Below are 22,036 nucleotides of genomic sequence, written 5' to 3'. Positions count from 1 at the left end.
ACCCATCCAGCTGTCATGTCTAAGACATGACTAGAATTCACCCTATCCTGCTGATTGGCCCAAAGTCACCCATCCAGCTGTCATGTCTAAGACATGACTAGAATTCACCCTATCCTGGTGATTGGCCCAAAGTCACCCAGTCAGCTGTCATGTCTAAGGGAAGACTAGAACTCACCGTCTCCTGCTCATTGACCCAAAGTCACCCATCCAGCTGTCATGTCTAAGACATGACTAGAATTCACCCTATCCTGGTGATTGGCCCAAAGTCACCCATCCAGCTGTCATGTCTAAGGCAAGACTGGAACTCACCCTCTCTTGGTGATTGTCCGAAAGACACCCAGTCAGGTGTCATGTCTAAGGCAAGATTAGAACTCACCGTCTCCTGGTGATTGGCCCAAAGTCATTCAGCCATTTTTCATTCCTAAGATAAGACTAGAATTCACTGTCTCCTGGTGATTGGCCCAAAACCACCCAGCCAGTTTTCATGCCTATGGAGAAACTAGAACTCACCATCTCCTGCTTCCTAGACTGATGCTTTCCGCGCTAGCACAAACAGGCTCTTTTAAAACAATTGTGATGCCAATCACAAAAGCGAGTCAAAAATGGCTTTATTCTGAATCTGGAGAACCTTGAAGTAATAAAGGATATACATGTCCCAACCTCACTCTGTCTCACAACCACACATGTGCCACACCAACATCTTCCTCTTGTTTATGGGTCTGACTAAAGAGCATCACTCACCTATGTTGTTTCTAACTAAGATGCCCAGAAATTGTGGTGGTGCCTGCATTTTAGTTTTGACTGCTTGCCCCATTTGCGATGCTTGGCAGAAGTCATTCCAGCAGATTTCAACTCAAAGCATTTTAAGAACTTCCTTATTGATGCTCCTGGGTTAGAATCAAGGAAGGGCGCTTGTGCGTTTTAAAACTCCAGCCATTGGTTTTGCCTGGGGCCGCCGCAAGAAAACCTTCACATCACCTTGTTGCAGATGGTTCCCAACTCATCGATTTCACACTGGACTTCATCTCCTCTCTGTGGGGACAACAGGATTACAACAACCCTTTGCCCCAGCGAGTTGCAAAAACAGGTAATGTGCCAGGAAGAAGCAAGCGTCAAACTTCCCCTGCCTCAAACCTCTTTCTTTCCAAATGCACTTGAACCTCAAGCGCCGCCCAGTGTGTCTTAAAACACAATGGTTTAAAACCATGCTAAAGTTTATCCTGAAAACCAAGAGCCTTTATGGGGCACATTTCCTTGTTAAGAACTGCCCATATTGGGGGGGGGGGGTGCCTGCCTCCAAAAGTAAGGCTGTGCCAACAGAGGCATTATGTGCAGGAGAGAGTAAAGGCATTGGAGAACCAAAGAGATTTCAGCTGAATTCCTTCAACGCCTTTTCCAAAACATTTTGTTTTTTCCCACAACTTGGTGTCCTGCAGTTCGGTCGACCTATAAAACCCCGGGAGGATGTGGATTATGGAGCTTGGAATGACAACTGATGTGCCGTTCTGTGCTCAGAAAAGAGCAGTGGCTTATAATAGTGTTACAGAAATATATATATATATAGGAAGACCAGGAGTGATTATATGCAAAATGTTCCCCAAATGTGCAGAAGAGCATGAATTAATTATCTGTCTGTCTGTCTGTCTTCTTCTATCTATTCTACTTTACTCTACTCTTTCTATTCTATCTATCTGAAGAATGAAGAACTTTCTTTGGAAAGGCAAAATGGGGACCCAGTTATCAAACATCAGTCGCACAAGAAGATCAAGGTATGTAAAAAGAGAAGTCACCTTCTGGTTGGTGATTCAATTGTAAGGGATGTAAATTTAGGAAAGGATATGGAGGTTTTAAAAGAGGTCAGGTGTCTGCCAGGTGCTACTGCCAGCAGAGACAAGAGGCATATTCTTAAGATAGTCAAGAATGCAAGTAAGGACTGTAACATTGATGCTATTATACATCTTGGCACAAATGATCTGTCCCAAAAAGATATACTTTCTGTGAAGAATGATTTCCAGAGCTTGAACTTAGTAGTGTAGGTTGTAGGCTTATCTTTTCAGAGGTTTTACCAGTATATAAGGAACAAAAGGGGAAGGCCCAGCGTGTAGCAGAGTTTAATGTGTGGCTAAAGGAGTGGTGTAAAAGGGAAGGCTTTGGTTTTATTAGTCATGATGTCTGCAGCTGGTACAAAACTGTACAAAAGAGATGGTTTGCACCCATCCAAGAAAGGGACTGAGTTACTTGGCATTAAATTCAGAGGTTTTCTGGATAAACATTTAAACTGAACAGTGGGGACAGAGAATTAATTGATACAGAACATTTCTGTCCCCAGCAATCTAAAATTCATAGGGTTATCAGTGCATGTAACACAGATGTTTGTGCGGGTAAGATTATTACTCCTGCTGTCAAGCAAAACGAAGCATTTAATAGTGAGTGCCATACCATGTGCATGAATCACACAAGTGGCAAGAAAATAGGGGCAGTCAGGCATAACACAGGTTATGTAGACAGTAAACATAGGATCAATCAAAATGGATTCAAATGTCTATACACCAATGCACAGAGTATGAGGAATAAACAGGGCGAATTAGAAATTCAAGTAAATGAGGGAAGATACGATATTGTTGCCATTACAGAAACTTGGTGGGATGAAACCCACAAATGGAACATACAGCTAGAAGGATTTAAATTATTTAAAAGAAATAGACCAAATAAAAGAGGAGGTGGAGTTGCACTATATATAAGAAATAACTACCTCACTACAGAAATAGAGCACAACAATGATGAGAACTATTTGAATGCATTTGGGTCAATATTAAAGGTTGGGGGGGGGGGGAATGACATTGCCATAGGTCTATACTACAGGCCACCCAACCAAGCAGAGGAAGTAGATGAACTTTTTGCTAGTCAGCTAACTAAGATACTGTATGTAGGGAGCACACCACAATATTAGTGGGGGATTTTAACTACTCTGACATCAACTGGGAAACAAACTCTGCACCAAGTGGAAGATACAACAGATTCCTAACAAACTTAGCAGACAACTTTGTTTCCCAAAATGTAGAGAAGGGAACAAGGGGATCAGCCATATTGGATTTAATTCTCACTAACAGAGAGGAAATGATAGAAAGTGTTGAAGCCACAGGAACCCTGGGGGGAAGTGACCATGCAATATTGGAATTCAACATTATGCAAACACAAGTAGTAGAACAAAGTCAAACTAGACAGAGTCTTGGATTTTAAGAGAGCTAATTTCAATAAACTTAGAGAAGCTTGGGAAGAATTCCATGGATGAGAATCCTCAAGGGGAAAACAACTCAAGAAGCTTGGGAAATTTTGAAAAATGAGATTACAAAAGCTCAGTCTAGCACAATACCAATGAAGATGAAAAATAACAGCTCCCAAAAGAAACCAGCATGGCTGCATAAAGAACTCTGACAAATTGAAAGACAAAAAAGTTAAGTATAAAAAGTGGAAAGAGGGGGACATAACTAAGGCAGAATATCAGCAAATAGCCTGTGCCTGCAAAATGAAGTAAGGAAAGCTAAGGCTCACAATGAAGAAAGGCTTGCCATAAAAGTAAAAAATAACAAAAAAGGCTTCTTCCAATATGTTAAAAACAAGAAAAAGGTTAAGGAAACAATTGGTCCATTGCTGGGAGAAAGTGGCAAGAAGGTGACAAGCAACAGGGAGAAAGCAGAACTATTTAACTCATGTTTTGCATCTGTCTTTACACAAAGGGATAAAATAGTCCAACCTATCAAAAGCAGCACCACAAAAATCAGATTAGGAACACAAATTGAAATAGGGAAGAAAATGGTAAGTGAGCACCTGTCTACCCTAGACGAGTTCAAATCACCAGGACCGGATGGATTACACCCCAGGGTTCTGAAGGAACTGGCAAATGAGATCTCAGAACCACTGAACTATATCTTTCAGAGAGAGATCCTGGAGCACCGGGGAACTACCAGAGGACTGGAAAAAAGCTGATATGATTCCCATCTTCAAAAAAGGAGAAAAAAATAGATCCAGGAAACTACAGACCTATCAGCCTGACCTCAATACCAGGAAAGATTCTGGAAAAGATAATCAAGCAACGAATTAGCAAACACCTAGAAGTAAACAATAGCCAAAAGCCAACATGGGTATGTCAAAAACAGATCATGCCAGACTAATCTGATTGCATTCTTTTACAAAGTGACAAAATTAGTGGACCAGAGGAATGCCGTTGATATAGTTCACTTGGACTTCAGTAAGGCTTTTGATAAGGTAGGCCATAACCTACTACTAGATAAAGTAGAAGAATGTGGGTTAGACAGCATCACCACCAGATGGATTCGTAACTGGCTGACCAACCGCACTCAACGTGTAGTCCTCAATGGAACTGCATCTACATGGAGGGAAGTATGCAGTGGAGTACCCCAAGGCTCTGTTTTAGGCCCAGGACTCTTAAACATCTTCATCAATGATTTGGATGAGGGAATAAATGGGGAACTCATCAAATCTGCAGATGACACCGAGCTGGCAGGAATAGTCAACACTCCAGAAGATGCAGAAGGATATGGACAGACTTGAACATTGGGCGCTATCAAAAAAGTAAGGTATATTACATTTAGGCAAGAAAAACAAATGCACAGGTACAGTATATGTGGCACCTGGCTCAATATTAGTAACTGTGAGAGGGATCTTGGAGTCCTAGTGGACAACCATTGAAATAGGAGCCAGCCCTGTGCCAAAAAAGCCAACACAGTTCTAGGCTGCATCAACAGAGGGAGAGAATCAAGATCATGTGAAGTGTTAATACCACTTTATAATGCCTTGGTAAGGCCACACTTGGAATACTGCATTCAGTTTTGGTCGCCACGATGTAGAAAAGATGTGGAGACCCTAGAAAGAGTGCAGAGAAGAGCAACAAAGATTATTAGGGGACTGGAGGCTAAAATATATGAAGAACAGTTGCAGGAACTGGGTATGGCTAGTCTAGTGAAGCGAAGGATCAGAGCTGAAATGATACCAGGGTTCTAATATCTCAGGGGCTGCCCCAAAGAAGAGGGAGTCAAACTATTCTCCAAAGCACCTGAAGGCAGAAGAAACAATGGGTGGAAACTAATCAAGGAGAGAAGCAACTTAGAACTAAGGAGAAATTTCCTGACAGTGAGAACAATTAATCAGTGGAACAACTTTCCTCCAGAAGTTGTGAACACTGGAAGTCTTTAAGATGTTGGATAGCCATTTGTCTGAAATGGTATAGGGTTTCCTGCCGAGGCAGGGGGTTGGACTAGAAGACCTCCAAGGTCCCTTCCAACTCTGCTATTGTATTGTATTGTATTGTATTGTTTCTATCTATCTATCTATCTATCTATCTATCTATCTATCTATCCATCCATCATCTATCTATCTATCTATCTATCTATCTATCTATCTATCTATCTAGGTATGTATCTATCATCTATCTATCTATCATCTATCTGGAACAGCTTGCCTCCAGAAGTTGTGAATGCCCCAACACTGGAAGTCTTTAAGAAGATGTTGGATAGCTATTTGTCTGAAACGGTATAGGGTTTCCTGCCTAGGCAGGGGGTTGGACTAGAAGACCTCCAAGGTCCCTTCCAACTCTACTATTGTATTGTATTGTATTGTATCTATCTATCATCTATCTATCTATCTATCTATCTATCTATCATCTATCTATCTATCTATCTATCTATCTATCTATTCTATCTATACTATTCTATTCTATCTATTTTATCTATTCTATTTATGTTTCTTTCTTCTTCTATCTATTCTAGTCTATTCTATTCTACTCTACTCTTTCTATTTTTTCCATCTATCTGCCTGCCTGCCTGCCTGCCTGCCTACCATCTATCTTCTTCTTCTATCTATCTATAAAAATGGCTGTATGTATGAATGTATGTTCCAGTGCCTCTGAAGCGCCTTGAGCAATTTCAACCAAACTTGGGGTGGGTGGGTGTAAGATTCTGTGTGTGTGTTTGTGTGTGTGTGTGTGTGTGTGTTTCAGCATAACACCTGGCCCATTAAGGGGCATCCTAGAGCGGCAATGGTTTGTGATGTCAGTTCCCTCGCAGCTTCCTCTGGAAAGCCAGCCGTGACATTCGCCCTCCAGTGGACCAACAGGGAAGTGCCTGATGGATTTGTGGCATAGTGCCAGGATCGTAGAAAGGACGGGAAAGAGGAGTGCATGGGAGGGGGAAGGGAGAGGGCAGGGATGATGGACATGGGAGTAGGGGGAAGAAAAGCCCCTCTCAATGGCTCCCTGTCAGACAAAAGTTTCAACGTCTATAAATACCCAGGCAGTGCTGAGTTATCAGCTAGTTCATTAATGTAATGAATTAAGAACGGAAGTCACCTTGAGGAAAGCGGGCGGCTTCCGGAAAACTCCAACTCCCGGTGGGGTCCCAGTCAGGAAGACATCTCCTGGGTACAATGTGACAAACCTACAAAGAACATCAAACACCGTAACGATCAGAAGAAGAGCAGCCGGATGGAGAGTTAGTGGTTCAGGTGTCACACCTGGACAACATAAAACTAAGGGGCTCTCAGCTCCGAAGCCATTTTTTATGCCAGAGCGATTTGGGAGGCATCTTCAGGGCTGCCACATCCAGGCCAGGGGGAGCTGAGGGAACAGGAGGGGGAAGGCAGAGACAGCTGGGGGGGGGGGGAGTATAGCAGTTGTGGGATTCAATTTTTTTTACTACCGGTTCTGTGGGTGTGGCTTGGCGGGCGTGGCTTGGCGGGCTTGGCAGGGGAAGGATACTGCAAAATCCCCATTCCCTCCCGGTCAGCTGGGACTCAGGAAGCAGGGAACAGATGGGGGCGGGGCCAGCCAGAGGTGGTATTTACCAGTTCTTTGAACTACTCAAAAGTTCCGCTACCAGTTCTCCAGAACCGGTCAGAACCTGCTGAATACCACCTCTGATGTGTAGCCAAAACAACGTTCTTTCCCATGGAAGCCAAGGACATTTTACCAGGTGTTGGAGGGACGTGGACCAAAGCCAGCCAAGATGGTGACTGCTACCTGGTTGGACCATGTAATGGATATATGACCTGAGGAGAAGAACTTTGGATTTTGATTTGGGTGGGGGAAACCTTGAGCCCTTCAGAGTCAGGTTCTCTCCAGATGTGCCAATAGGATGTGCCTAATAAATTTTTACTTTGAGGAAGATGTCTGCTTTGGAGCTTTGATTCCGTTTGGTGTTAGGATTCCAAATAGCATCCAAAAATAAATCAGAGTCCAAGGTGAAGGATTGCTTAAAGTTCCAATTTATTAAGAGAGCCATGTTGGCACATCTGGGAAAACCCAAATCTGAAAGCTTCCCGGTTTTCCCCACCCAGTTGAAAGTTCAAGATCTTGCCCACAAGTCCATCCCATGATCCAATCTCCCACTGCCATGCTGGCAGTTCTATCCATCCAGTTCCGGCAAAGATAAAGGATGACCTTGGCTTTCTAGAAAGAATTTGTTATGGCTACATATCATCTAACTCCGTACAATCCCCCCTCCCATTTTCCCACAATAGAAAATGCACAGTAGAATAATGGAAAGTGTGGCAGGCCAAAGATCCAAAAGAAAAGATGGCTGGAGGTCTGACAGTTGGGTGTGTTAACTGGAACCCTGATAAGGGCTGGATGGGACATTGGAGGTCTTCTAGTGCAACTCCCTGCTCAAGGCAGGAGATCATTATACCAACCCTGGTCAGCTGTGCAGCCTATTTTGGAAAAACTCCACTGATGGAGTGCCCACAATTTCTGGAAGCAAAACTCCCCACTGATTAATTTTTCTTACCGTGTTTCCCCCAAAATAAGACAGGGTCTTATTTTCTTTTGACCCCCAAAATAAGCGAAATTGGCCTTATATTTGGGGAGGTCTTATTATTTTTGAGGTGCAGGAGGCAGCGAGCGTGGTCAGCTCATGGCTGCTGCTGTGTTGCAATATTTTCGTGGAAGGCTTATTTTCAGGGGAGGGCTTATTTTAGTGGATGCGCTCCAAAGTCCGATTGGGCTTATTATATGGGAAGATCTTATTTTCAGGGGAACAGGGTAGTTCCAGGATGGATTTCTCTTTAAGAAGCATCCATTGCTTCTTGTCCTGCCCTCAGGGGCTTTAGGGAATAGGTCAACCCCCTCTTCTGGCCCCAGCTTCTCCCAGGCTGGCTTTGGCCCCCATGGGTCATTTTCTTACACCACGAAGAGAAATGAGAGGAGCAGCACTCACTGGGACACCCAGGCAACAAGAGCTTCCGTTTTGAAGATCATCTGATTGGTGTTGCTGTTCTGGACGAGTTCGCCATTCACTCGGCACCGGATGCCCAAATTGTGAGGATCTGGGTGGGAAGGAGAGAGAGGGAAGCCCAGGGATGAAATGCTCTGAAGTCTGCTACTGGTTTGCTTCACGCGCGCATGCACACCGCTGATTGTCACACAGCTGATTGTTGGAACTACCAGTTAGGGGGAACCGGTAGCATTTTTTAACATTCTAACGATTAGCTGTGCATCAATCAGCTGTGTTGTGCGATTGCTGATTGTCGCACAGCTGATCTTCGGAACGTAAAAAAATGCTACCGGTTTGCCTGATCCGATAGTTCTGACAGCTGATTGTCACACAGCTGATCATCGGAACGTAAAAGAATGCTACCGGTTCGTCAGATCTGGTAGTTCTGGCAGCTGTTTGTCGCACAGCTGATCTTCAGAGATACCGGTTTGCCTGAACAGGTAGCACTTTTTTTTTACTACCAGTTTGGGCAAACTGGTAGCACTTTTTACTACTGGTTTGTGTAAACCGGTCCTTAGTGCTCTCTGAACTTAGTTGTTTTCTGGCAGATGTTACATGATCCAGTTAGGAAACATCATCAGAGCTAGAAGGGAGTGTGGGACGCGGAGGAGGAGGAGGGGGAAGAAGATGATGGGGCACTGGGGGAGGTGAGCCTTTGCAGGAATCAACTTGGTTCATGCTAGTCAGTTCACCTTCAGAAGCTCCGTTTTGACTCTTTGCTCCATATGGCCTTGCCAAGCTAACTGCCAAGTAAGTCTTTGGCAGCATTTCAAGGGAGATAAAGGTGGGTGCTTATCAGCCTTATCTCAAAAGACTTTGGCAGCCCACTGTAGGACTCTTTACAACAATTGGGAACTCACTGTGGGCTGTGAATGAACATAATTCACAGCCATTGAAATAAAAAGAGGGCTTTGGGGGCTATGTGCTTTTTGCTGTCTCAGGAAGCCTCGGTCAGAACAGGCAGCCTTGCCACTTATCTCCTGCTCCTGTAGTCTGCAGGTGGTTCATGAACCATGGAGGTTCAGCGAAGGTCAGAAGAGGGACGTGGCAGCTTCCGAACCTGAGACGGAGTCCTTGGTCACAAGAGCCGGGCCCAGCGGGCAAAAGGTGTCAAAGGTTTTCCCTAACAGCCATTGCTTCCCGTTCCTTTTCATCTGCCAGTCTCGGGCACTCACGTCGTGGGCCACTGTGAATCCGGCCACGTGAGCCATCGCATCCGATTCCTAAAAGGGAAACAAGAAGAACAGAGTTGGAAGGGATCTTGGAGTTTTTTCTGAGCCATGGTGGCGCAGTGGCAGGTGACCTTACCTCAGGGATCAGCAAACTGAGGCTCTGGAGCCACATATGGCTCTTTCCTCTCTCTGCTGCGGCTCTGTCACCGGTCGGCACCACAATTTTGAGAGGAGCTTCCCGGGGGGGAGGGGGGGGGAGAGAAGCACAGTGCGCCAGGAGAAGACTCTATGGCAAGGGGAGGGTTTTCCAGTTGTCTCCACAATGGATAGGGCTTTCGGTTATGACAGGCAGAGGAAAAAGTACTCCGCGCTAGGAGGAGACTCTATGGTGGAGGAACTGAACTTCCGGTCAGCTCCAGAACTGAACAGGGGGCTTCCGGTTAGGACCTTTGTGGCTCCCGGTGTTTTCTTTTCTGTGGGAAATGGGTCCAAATGGCTCTTTGAGTGTTTACGTTTTCCAACCACTGCCTTACCTGGATGTTTTTTCCTTTCTTCCCAATGACGAAGGCCAGCTCAACCTCCCAGTCAACTTCCTAGAAGAGGAAAAAACACGAGGGTGAACCTCTGTGTCACGTTCCAGCATTCATGTTGAAAACAAACAGAGAGTCAGTGTGTTTGGTGAAAAACTTTAGCTCTATCTAACAAACCATGTTATAACCAGCACTAAATGACTATGATACAAAGGTAAGCAAATCCAAGTCAGTTTTAACCAAGTTAACACCATCACTCATATGTATGTATGTATGTATATGTATATATAAAATTACCCCACCCAGTTCCACCCACAACTACACCCAGATGACACCCAACCACCAGCACCAATCACCATGACCCTCAGCCACCCACCCCCCACACCTCAGCCATGACCCTCAGCCACCCACCCCCCTATGTCATCATAGCCTCCTTCCTGGTCAGCTGCACCCGAGTAGAAGTTACTTCAGAGTAGGCTCTGAAGCGTAGCTTTTGTCCGGGAGGCGTGCCTGCAGAGTTGTGAAGGAAGCTACAGGCTCCGCCAACATCAGGTAGGGGAGGGACTTCGGCGGTGGCCCCCATCAGCGTTAGCAGCAGCGGCAGCATTGGTGACATGAAAGCATGTCACCGGGCAGGTGTGGCTCCCCCATGAATGGCAGCCCGAGGGCTGACACTCTGATTTGCAGCCAAGGGACAGAAGGCTGAGTCAGAGGGCCATGAAAAAATATTTTGGTCCAACACTTGTATCAGGGATTGTTGTGCAAAGTGAGCTAAAGTAGAAACTGCCTGGGGAATAATACAAGGCTCACCTCAAGGCTGATGCAATTATTTAGATCTTAAGTAGGAGAAGGGCTGGAGTATCAACAACCAGGGCCTTCCCTTAAAGTTATCCACTCTTTTACCCATGTACCGTATTTCCCGGCGTAGAAGGTGACTGGGCGTATAAGACGACCCCCTACTTTCAGGTGTTATGTGAACCGGCTGAAGGCCTCCGCACTGCCGGGCTTCCGTAGTTTGAGCTCAGCGCTTTCCTCCTCCAGACCACCAGCCAGATATTACTAAGCCATCCCAGCGCTCATCCATCCATGTGGCCAGGCGAGGAGCGTTGACACTTTCAATTGAAAGGCCGGCATCTGCGCTGGTGGCAGCACGGCTTTTTACTTGCCGGCGTTGCTTTTTCTTTTCTTTTGGTTTTTTGGTATGGCGTTTCTTATACCCGGCATATAAGACGATTTTGGAAATACTTTTTTGGGGTTAAAAAGTCGTCTTATACGCCAGAAAATACGGTAAGTACAACAGCTTGATGGTAGAGTTCCCAGTCAGGCAGACCAAACCCTCCTTTCCCTTTTGACTTTTGCAATAATTTCAGTTTAATTCTCGGTTTCTTCTCTTGGCAAATAAACGTCCCCATGGTTTTGTTCAAGTCCTCAAAATATTTCCTCTCTCTCTAATTTGATGGGTATAGTTTGGAATAAAAAGAGTATCGTCAGCAGGATGGTATATCTTTATTGCGGCTATTCTACCCATTAAGGAAAGTTGTAAATTTTTCCATCTCCCCATGTCCAATTTAATTTGATGCATTAATTTTGTATCGTTGTCTTCTTTCATTGTTACGAGCCTTGCTGTGAAATAAATTCCTGCATATTTTACTTTTTTTCGGTACCTGAACAATCATTTGCTTTGTTAGTTCATCCTCCTGTTGATTTGTCATATTTTGGACTATCGTTTTAGTTTTTTCCCTTGTTTATTTTAAGACAGGCCACGTCTCCGTACTCCTCCAATTTCTCTATAAGTCTCAGGCCATATAGGGGGGTTGTGCAAAGTGAGCTTAAGTAGAAACTGCCCGGGGAGTAATACAAGCCGGGTGGGAGAAGTACCTCAAGGCTGATGCAAATTATTTAGATTTTAAGTAGAAGAAGGGCTGGAGTGTCAAAAAGCAGGCCCTTCCCACCTGATTTATATCTTCAATTGTTCTGCAGAAAAAAAAAGTACTTTTGAAAATATGGCCTGTCCTTGAGAAAGGCTTGATGAGGTAAAAAAGGGGGGGCAAGGATTGTCTTGTGTAGTCCTGGCTGTCCCCTCAACTTCACACACACACACACATACACACACAGTGTTGGTTAAGATGGGAGACATACGGTCCCAGGTTTTCTTCACAGGGAGTCCTAATGTACTTTCTGGAAAACACTTATTTGGGATTATCCTTTCCCATTAGTCTCAATTCCTGGCACCTGGAACAATCCCTGTGGTCTTCTTGGCAACATTTTTGGAAGTGGTTTGCCCTTTGCCACCGTCTTTCTGGAGTTGAGAGGGAACGGGCCTGAGGCCACCTAGCTGGCCTTGGGCCCAAGGTTGAACTAGAACTTCCAGGTGCCCTGCTCCTGGTCCGGCACCCTTGCCACTACATTGACTCTCAAACAGACTTAATTGAGTCCTATGTGACTCCTGGTGAAAGAATAGCACAGCACAGCATAGAATAGCACAGAACAGTACAGCATAGCATAGAACAGCACAGAACAGCACAGAACAGCATAGAACAGCACAGCACAGAACAGCATAGAATAGCACAGAACAGCATAGCATAGAATAGCACAGCACAGCAGAACATAGCAAAAATAGCACAACACAACACAGCATAGAATAGCACAGAACACCATAGAATAGCATAGAACGGCACAGCACAGCATAGAATAGCACAGAACAGCACAGCATAGCATAGAATAGAACCTAAGACACACCCCATAGAGGGAATTGCTTTAGGTGAATCAGAACAGAAAGATATGTACACGTCACCGAGGTCACGTGATCTCCTTTGTTCTACTTCTCCCCAAGAAGTGAAGCTGCACTGCCATCTGCTGGTGGAGAAAATTTATTAGAGCAAAAGTTAAAACAATTGCACCAAAGCTGGAAAGATTTATCTATAAATCTTCTAGATGCCCAAGATTTGCCTCCAAAGGTTAAGTCTTCAGCGCCCCCTGGTGGTGTTGGATCCTCCCTAGATGGAACAAGGCAAAGCCAAAGGCCAATGCAAGGAAGTCAATTTAATGTTGCCACACAAAGGCCAATGGTGCAATTACAGCACCCCCTGGTTCAACAACCAGCTTTTCAACCTGCACAGCAAGTTGTTCCAATGCATATCCCTCAGCAGGCATTTTCTGTCACTCCTTTGACTGGTGAGTCAAAATTAAAGGAGTCAGGAGAGAATTATAAAGCCTGGGTCAATGAAATTGCACTCTTGCTTCGCAGAGAAGGCACACACTGTATGGTTTTTAATCCTCCTGCCCAGCCATGGACTCCTGCAATGAGAGATCTAGAGACCAGAGCAAGTACCACTTTGCTCATGTCCATGGAAACTGAACTCCAGGTTACCTTTCCACCTGATGCAACAGCCCAACAAATTTGGGCTATTTTGGAAGATTGCTACAGGCCCATTTCAATTGAATCTTCATGTTTGCTCATGTCTGAGCTCCATGGTTCGAAGTTGAAACCTGGTGAACGAATTGGTGGACATTTGACCAAACTCAAAAGAATGAGAAGTGAATTGAGACAAAGTGGCCATGTAATCGATGATATCCAAATGATTAGCATCATCATTAACTCATTGAATTATGAATGGAAAGATGCTGTTGCAAAGATTAACTACGTGCCTATTGCTCAACGCACAGTTAACCACGTTTGCAGACTTTTAGTGGAGGAGGAAGCTATCAAATTAGCTACGCCACATCTGCAACGATCCCCAGCATCAAAGGCTCCAGCTAGACGTCCCTTCCGAGGAAGAGGCTGCGCTCCAAGGATGCCAAAATGCTACACCTGCAACCGTGTGGGACATGACACCCGGGATTGTCCCCAATGAGTTCCAGCTCCCATCACATACCAGCCCAGAGGAACAGACTCCAGAGGCAGAGGTAGAGGCAGAAGACAAGGTCGTCGTGGTCCAAGGCGTGATCCACAAGCTCCACTCGCAACATTGGCCATAACCAACGTCCCACAACCTGATCCAAAGTACGACAGACGTCTTTTGTGGGCTTTAGATAGTGGAGCAGCTGTACACGTTACCCACAGAAAGGAACTTTTCACAGAGATGGGCGAGCCAGAGCCCGAGTATCGAGAACTGTACCCCTTCACCAACCACACTTGCAAGGTCATGGGAAAAGGAACTGTTTACATTGAAGAGCTCGATACATACATCCCTGATGTTTATTACATACCTTCAGCAACCAGTAATTTGCTTAGTCAAAGTCACTTGTCTAGAGATTTAAAGTTCCAGGTTCACCACCTCGAAAAAGCAAGTTACATAGTTAAAGATGGAGATATTGTTGCTGAAACCATGCTGATTGGTGGTGTTTATTACTTAAAGCCAAAGCCTAAAAAGCAAGCACAGGCAAGTATGCAAACTCCAAAAAGGGACAGCACGGGCCCAGAGAGAGTTGCTTCAGAGAGAGAACCCGTTGCTATGCCAAAGGCTCCTAAAGCCAACAAACAGAGAAAACAAAAGCAGGTTGCTCAGAGCAAACCTGAGGTTCCTCATGAAACTGTTAATGTTGAGAATTCACTAACTGGTAAACCTTTGCATTCCAGGTGTATCCACAAGTGGCACATAAGATTGGGGCATGCCAGTTTCCGTGTTCTTAGAAAGATGCCAGAGTTCGCAAAAGGTTTGGATCTAAAGGGGTATAAAGTGTTTTTGGATTGTGCAGTTTGCAGGAAGGCTAAATCCAAGGCAGCTGCGATTCCCAAACACGCTACACGCCTGTCAACACGCATTTTTGATTTGGTACACACTGACATAGTGGGTCCTTTCCCACCAACAATTGGTGGTAGAAAATATTTTCTAACAATAGTAGATAATCATTCTAGATATGGATTTGTATATCCTATGAGAGAGAAATCTGAGACCTTTCAGATCTTTAAAGACTTTGCAGCTTTTGTTTCTACACAATACCAAGTTCGCATCGCCAGAATCCAGAGTGACCGTGGTGCAGAATTCATGTCTCAGCGATTCCAGGACTGGATGCGTAAGAATGGAATTCTTCATCAGACATCCGCTCCATATACACCGGCTCATAACGGAGTCGTAGAAAGAAGACAAGGAGTTCTGCAAACCATGATGCGTTGTCTTCTAGAAGATGCCAATCTCGGTAGCATATACTGGGGTGAAGCAATCAAATATGCAAATTACATTGTCAACCGTACTTGGAGCAGTGTAATCAATCAAACTCCTTTCTACATGCTGTATGGCTACAAGCCTGATCTCAAGAACCTCCACATTTTTGGTTCATACGCTATGGTGAACACTCCCTTAAGTAAAAGAAGAAAGGGAGGACCAGTAGCAAAGAGACTGAGATTTATGGGTATTGATGATAACTCAAAATGGTGCAAATTTATTGATCCTAAACATGTGATTGTCATTTCACAATCTGCTAATTTTGAGGAAGACATTGACTGGTCCAGGATTCATTCCAATGATCCTGGAGTTTATTTTCCTAGAGATGTTGTTCCAGATGCCACACAGCCTGATGACAATTCATAGGCAGATATTCCTTCTACCAGTTCTTCACAATCTGATGTTCCGTCTTCGCAAGCCGCGGATGCTGATGCTAGCGACGAACGTGAGGACGAGGACGAAGAAGAAGACTGGACTGTTGTTCCTAGACGTTCCAAGAGGGTCACAAAAGGAATCCCTCCACAACGATATTCGTGGCAACTGACAAAAACACCATTACCTTTGATTTACAATGTTACTCTTCCTCCTGAGACATTCACACAAATCAAACAGCTTCCTGATTCAGAGCAAGACAAATGGTATGATGCAATGCAGGATGAAATGGACAGTTTAAAGAAACTTAATGTATTCACACCTGCAAAACCTCCAGCAAACAAGAAAGTCATTGGCACTCGATGGGTCTACAGAATCAAGAAGAAACCAAATGGTGAGTCTTTATACAAAGCCAGACTTGTAGCTCAGGGTTTCGCTCAACGTTATCCTGAGGACTACACAAACACCTACTCACCAACAGTCAGAACTGAAAGTGTAAAAATTGCTTTAACCACTGCAACTATTCTTGGTTTAGAAGTTTTCCAATTTGATGTGGACACAGCTTATCTACATGCAGACCTAGGTGAAGAGATCTACGTGAAAAGCCCTCCAGGATTCCGAAAGCAAGAAGGGGATACCTGGTTCCTGAACAAAAGTCTTTATGGTCTGAAACAGTCAGTTTTAATGTGGTATTTATGTCTTACTGACAAACTAAATTCAATGGGCTTTATTAAGTCCGAAACTGATGAATGCGTGTTCACAAAAAGATCTAACAATGCATATGAGATAATTCTTGTTTATGTTGATGATATTGTTTACATTGGTCCAAATAAGAAAATGAGTGAGATTTTTGCCAAAAGTTTGCAGAGATACTTCACACTGAAATCTTTAGGACACATTAGCACTTATTTAGGTGTTCAGATTGAAAAGACACAGAAGGGGTTTAGTCTTTCACAAGAGGAGAAAATTGACCACATTCTACATCATTGCAACATGAAAGATGCTAACGCAACAAAGACACCCATGCAAACAGATTTTCACAACTTAACACATGAACCAAGTCCTGAGTTCGAGGACCAAACACTTTATCGTTCAGTCATTGGTTCACTATTATACATTAGTAGTTGGACCAGACCTGACATTGCACTTAGTGTTAATCTTTTATCACGACACGTAGGTAAGGCAACACAATTTCATTGGGCATGCATTAAGAAGTTGTTGAAATACCTGAAACACACTAAACACATGAAGTTATTGCTAGAACCAACACACACTGATCATCCACAGTTAATTTGCTACGCCGACGTTGACTGGGCAAGCGATAAGAAATCACGCAAAAGCACTTCTGGTTACATGATGTTCCTGAATGGATGTCCTGTTTACTGGCAAGTGAGAAAACAGAGTTTTGTTTCATGTTCATCTACTGAAGCTGAATATGCTTGTGTTTCAGATGCTTGTAATTCTCTAACATGGTTTGATGCTTTGATCACAGATATCTGGACACGTCCGATTCGACCAATCACCGTGATGGAAGATAATGTATCTGTGGTTTATATTTCTGAGTCACATTTCACAGGTTCTAGGTCCAGACACATTGACATTCGTTATCAAAACACAAAGCAATTAGTTAAGCAAGGTTTTGTTAAATTGCAATATGTTTCTACACATGAGCAGATTGCAGATATGCTTAACAAACCACTTCCCGCAAATCAACACGAGTATCTGCGAAAGAAGATGTGCCTTAATTGATGATTTGATGACGTCAGCCCAACTAGCAAAAGGGGTGTCACTGCGTTAAATTGTTTGCTAGCCTGAACTGACGAATTGAAACTAAATAGTTAAACTGAAAGAGTTACTGCGCAGGTCATAAGGTCTTATCTGACAATGATGTACTGCGCCTGCTCTTCACACATTCCAGAGTTTTCCTTTTGATCTTTGTCCGTCTACCAGGAAACTGGCAGACAAGCTGTTCTTTCAAAATGTAACGATTAGTTAGTTTTGTTTTATTTCCATTTATTATTTTTGTATTAAAGTTTGTTTATTAATTAGAATATGTTTCTCCAGAATGTTTTATTTCTTTTCTTCGCACCTTAAAGAATATGCCTGTTGGAAACGCCGCGGTCTAAGACCTCATTTAGTTCAGGGTGAAATCTTCCCCTGACAAGCACAGCATAACATAGAATAGCACAGCACAGCACAGCATAGAATAGCACAGAACAGCATAGAATAGCACAGAACAGCACAGCACAGCATAGCATAGAATAGCACAGCACAGTATAGAATAGCACAGAACAGAATAGCACAGAATAGCACAGAACAGAGCACAGCATAGCATAGAATAGCACAGAACAGCACAGCATAGCATAGAATAGAATAGCAGAGAACAGCATAGAATAGCACAGAACGGCACAACATAGCATAGCATAGAATAGCAAGCACAGCATAGAATAGAATAGAATAGCACAGAACAGCATAGAATAGCACAGTATAGCATAGAATAGCACAAAACAGCACAGCATAGCATAGAATAGCACAGTATAGCATAGAATACCACAGAAAAGCATAGAATAGCACAGAACAGCATAGAACAGCATAGCATAGCAGCGAACAGCATAGAATACCATAGAAAAGCATAGAATAGCACAGAACAGTGTAGCATAGCATAGAATAGCACAGAACAGCACAGCATAGCATGGCACAGAACAGCATTGAATAGCACAGAACAGCACAGCATATCATAGAATAGCACAGCAGAGCATAGAATAGCAAGCCACAGAACAGCATAGAATAGCACAGAACAGAACAGCATAGCATAGAATAGCACAGCATAGCACAGAATATCATAAAATAGCACAGAACAGCATAGAATAGCACAGAACAGCATAGAATAGCACAGTATAGAATAGCACAGAACAGCATAGAATAGCACAGTATAGAATAGCACAGAACAGAATAGAATAGCATAGAATAGCACAGAACAGCACAGAACAGCACAGCATAGCATAGAATAGAATAGCAGAGAACAGCATAGAATAGCACAGAACGGCACAACATAGCATAGCATAGAATAGCAAGCACAGCATAGAATAGAATAGAATAGCACAGAACAGCATAGAATAGCACAGTATAGCATAGCATAGCACAAAACAGCACAGCATAGCATAGAATAGCACAGTATAGCATAGAATACCACAGAAAAGCATAGAATAGCACAGAACAGCATAGAACAGCATAGCATAGCAGCGAACAGCATAGAATACCATAGAAAAGCATAGAATAGCACAGAACAGTGTAGCATAGCATTGAATAGCACAGAACAGCACAGCATATCATAGAATAGCACAGCAGAGCATATAATAGCAAGCGCACAGAACAGCATAGAATAGCACAGAACAGCACAGCATAGCATAGAATAGCACAGCATAGCACAGAATATCATAAAATAGCACAGAACAGCATAGAATAGCACAGAACAGCATAGAATAGCACAGAACAGAATAGAATAGCACAGAATAGCACAGAACACAGCACAGCATAGCATAGAATAGCACAGCATAGAATAGAATAGCACAGAACAGCATAGAATAGCACAGCACAGCATAGAATAGCACAGAACAGCACAGCATAGCATAGAATAGAATAGCACAGAACAGCATAGAATAGCACAGCATAGTATAGAATAGCACAGAACCAGTGACGTGCGGTGAAGTTTATGGCTAGTGAGGCAGCAATTTTTTTAGACTTGTGGACTTCAACTCCCAGAATTCCAGTCAGGCATGCTCAGTTCCGATTTAAAGCAACAGCTTTAAACTTACTTAAATAAGTTTTCTTCCTTCTTTTTCTTTTTCTTTTTCTTTTACCTTCCCCTCCTTCCTCCCTCTCTCCCCCCTCTCAAACACACACACACACACAACACAGAAGTTGGATTATAGTGTTTAATTCCAAGTAGCTGATTTCCAGGGCAAAGGAGGAGTTATTTTTGCCCTGTCCAATGGCATTTTCTTTGATAAAAGGAACGGAAAGATGGTCTTTGGGTTCCCTTCTTGAATGAGAGAATCCGTTTTAGTCAAAACGTTCAAATGTAATAAAATGATCTTCCTGTCTCAATCTATTTCATTGGAAAAGATGCCCGCCTGAGAAAAGAGCCTTTCACGTCTCTGAAAGCCAGCCCAGGGTGGGATCTCTCCAGGATGGGCGCAAGACCGATCCATGTTCACCAGCAAAGGGCAAAACTCTCTTCCATGGCCTCATTTCCCACCCGAAGCTTCGCCGTTTCTTCTCCATTCTTTTGCTTTCCGCAAAAACAGGGATGCGCTTTGGGAAGGCGGGAGCCCAGAGGAGCCCACCGGCGCCCGCACCGCCCGCTCTGGAAGCCAAACTGCCAGCCGGGACTTCCTAGTTCAGCTGCTTCCCGGGCGGGTGGCGCCTGCCAGATGGGACGACAGGAGCTGTGAGGGAGCACAGACTCCAGGGGCTCTGAGCGTCCACCTGCCTGAGCTGTGCCGCGGGCGAAAGAAAGCGCTTTAGTCAGTGGGGTGTCAGGGGAGAGGATAGAATCTCTCCTCCTCTCCCCCGACACCCCACTGACTAAAGCGCTTTCTTTCGCCCGCGGAAGAGCTCAGGCGGGCGAAAGGAAGCGTTTTAGTCAGCGGGGTGTCGGGGGAAAGGAGAGAATGCTCAGGCATTCTCCCCTCCTCTCCCCCACACCCCGCTGATTAAAGCGCTTCCTTTCGCCCGCCTCAGCTCCTCTTCCTCTTATATATATGAAACTCCCTCGTGGATATTATTATTTTATATATTATTATTTCATGATGAGAGGGGAGGCTCTGCCTCCAATGACCGCACGTCCCTGCACAGAACAGAATAGAATAGCACACAATAGCATAGAATAGCACAGAACAGAGCACAGCATAGCATAGAATAGCACAGCGTAGAATAGCACAGAACAGCATAGAATAGCACAGCATAGCATAGAATAGCACACAACGGCACAACATAGCATAGCATAGAATAGCACAGAACAGCATAGAATAGCACAGCACAGCATAGAATAGCACAGAATAGCATAGAATAGCAGAGAACAGCACAGCATAGCATAGCATAGAATAGCACAGAACAGCATTGAATAGCACAGAACAGCATAGCATAGCATAGAATAGAATAGCACAGAACAGCACAGCATAGCATAGGATAGCGCAAAACAGCATAGAATAGCACAGAATAGCATAGAATAGCAGAGAACAGAACAGCATAGCATAGCATAGAAGAGCACAGAACAGCATAGAATAGCACAGCATATCATAGAATAGCACAGAACAGCATACAATAGCACAGAACAGCATAGAATAGCACAGCATAGCATAGAATTGCACAGAACAGAATAGAATAGCACAGACTAGCATAGAATAGCACAGACTAGCATAGAATAGCACAGAACAGAGCACGGCATAGCATAGAATAGCACAGCATAGAATAGCACAGAACAGCATAGAATAGCACAGAACAGCACAGAATCTGGAAGGGACCTTGTATGTCTTCTAGTCAAGCCCCCTGCTCAATCAGGAGAACCTATACTATTTCAGATAAGTGGCTATCCACTTAAAAACCCACGATTTCTGGTGGCAAGCTGTTCCAGTGGTTAGTTGTCTTCACTGTTAGGACCTTTCTCCTTAGTTCCAGGTTGCTTCTCTCCTTGGTTAGTTTCCATCTATTGAATCAGAATAGAGCTGGAAGGGACCTGGGAGATCTTCTAGTCCAGCCCCCTGCTCAAGCAAGAGACTCTATTCCATTTCAGACAGGTCTCTTCTTGAAAACCTCCAGGGACGGATGGCCCACGATTTCAGGAGGTCAGTTATTCCACTGGTTAATTGTCCCGCTAGGAAGCTTCCCTCCCCCTCTGTTGAAAGAGGGCAGTTCAATTCTGACAAAAGAAGGCAAAGGACCAGCGGTCTGCGAGGAGCATAAATCCGCCAGCCTGCAAATAGACTCACGTTGGTCTCTGTCGGGTGGACGATGGCATCGTAGGGCCCCACAATGGAACTCGAGAACTTGCTGAAGATGATGGGCTCCTTGGGGATCTTGACATTCTGCTCCAGGCAGTGGTCGACGTAGTTCATGCCGACACAGATGACTTTATCTGGACCGGTGATGGGAGCCAAAAGGGCCACACTGGACCGGGGCAGAGGAGGGCAGCCAGATTCCTGTGCTCTGTGGAGGGAGCTCAAAAGCATCAGCGCCTCCATATTAGAACTGCTGAACTGCCATGGCTGTATGAGACACACCCAAATTTTCACCCTCTTTTAGTGGGGGGCGGGGGCGATGGGTGCGTCTTATGCTCTGAAAAATACGGTAGATGTATTAACCTCTAAGCCACGGGCTCTCCTCACTTTGTTGGCTATACCAGGGGAGAGATTAAGTGGGCTGTTTTTTTTTCTGGTGGGACCGGTCTATCAGGGCAACCTGGTCTGCCCAATTATGGGATGGAGCCTCCTGCTTCTGCTTTTGCCTTTGAG

At 44.3% G+C, this 22,036-nt stretch overlaps 1 protein-coding gene across 2 annotated transcripts in view; it reads right to left on the bottom strand.

Moving 5' to 3' along the window:
• Nucleotides 1-580: 580 nt before the first annotated feature.
• Nucleotides 581-22,036, bottom strand: part of LOC309396156 (oxaloacetate tautomerase FAHD2A, mitochondrial-like) — a 29,411-nt gene continuing 7,955 nt past the window's right edge. The window contains exons 2-7 of one of the 2 annotated variants that reach the window (XM_081961035.1): nucleotides 21,515-21,731; nucleotides 9,991-10,050; nucleotides 9,346-9,508; nucleotides 8,229-8,337; nucleotides 6,365-6,452; nucleotides 581-1,032 (exon numbers count right to left, since the gene is read on the bottom strand). In XM_081961035.1, coding sequence (XP_081817161.1) covers nucleotides 970-1,032; nucleotides 6,365-6,452; nucleotides 8,229-8,337; nucleotides 9,346-9,508; nucleotides 9,991-10,050; nucleotides 21,515-21,731 — 700 coding nt within the window. In that variant the 3' untranslated portion in view covers nucleotides 581-969. The remainder of the gene's footprint in view (nucleotides 1,033-6,364; nucleotides 6,453-8,228; nucleotides 8,338-9,345; nucleotides 9,509-9,990; nucleotides 10,051-21,514; nucleotides 21,732-22,036) is intronic. The other variant, XM_081961034.1, reaches the window with a different exon arrangement.

Source organism: Natrix helvetica (assembly GCF_964273705.1).
Source record: "Natrix helvetica genome assembly, chromosome: 8".
Lineage (NCBI taxonomy): Eukaryota > Metazoa > Chordata > Lepidosauria > Squamata > Natricidae > Natrix > Natrix helvetica.
Note: the sequence above shows the minus strand (reverse complement) of the source record. Positions and strands in the feature narration are given on the sequence as shown.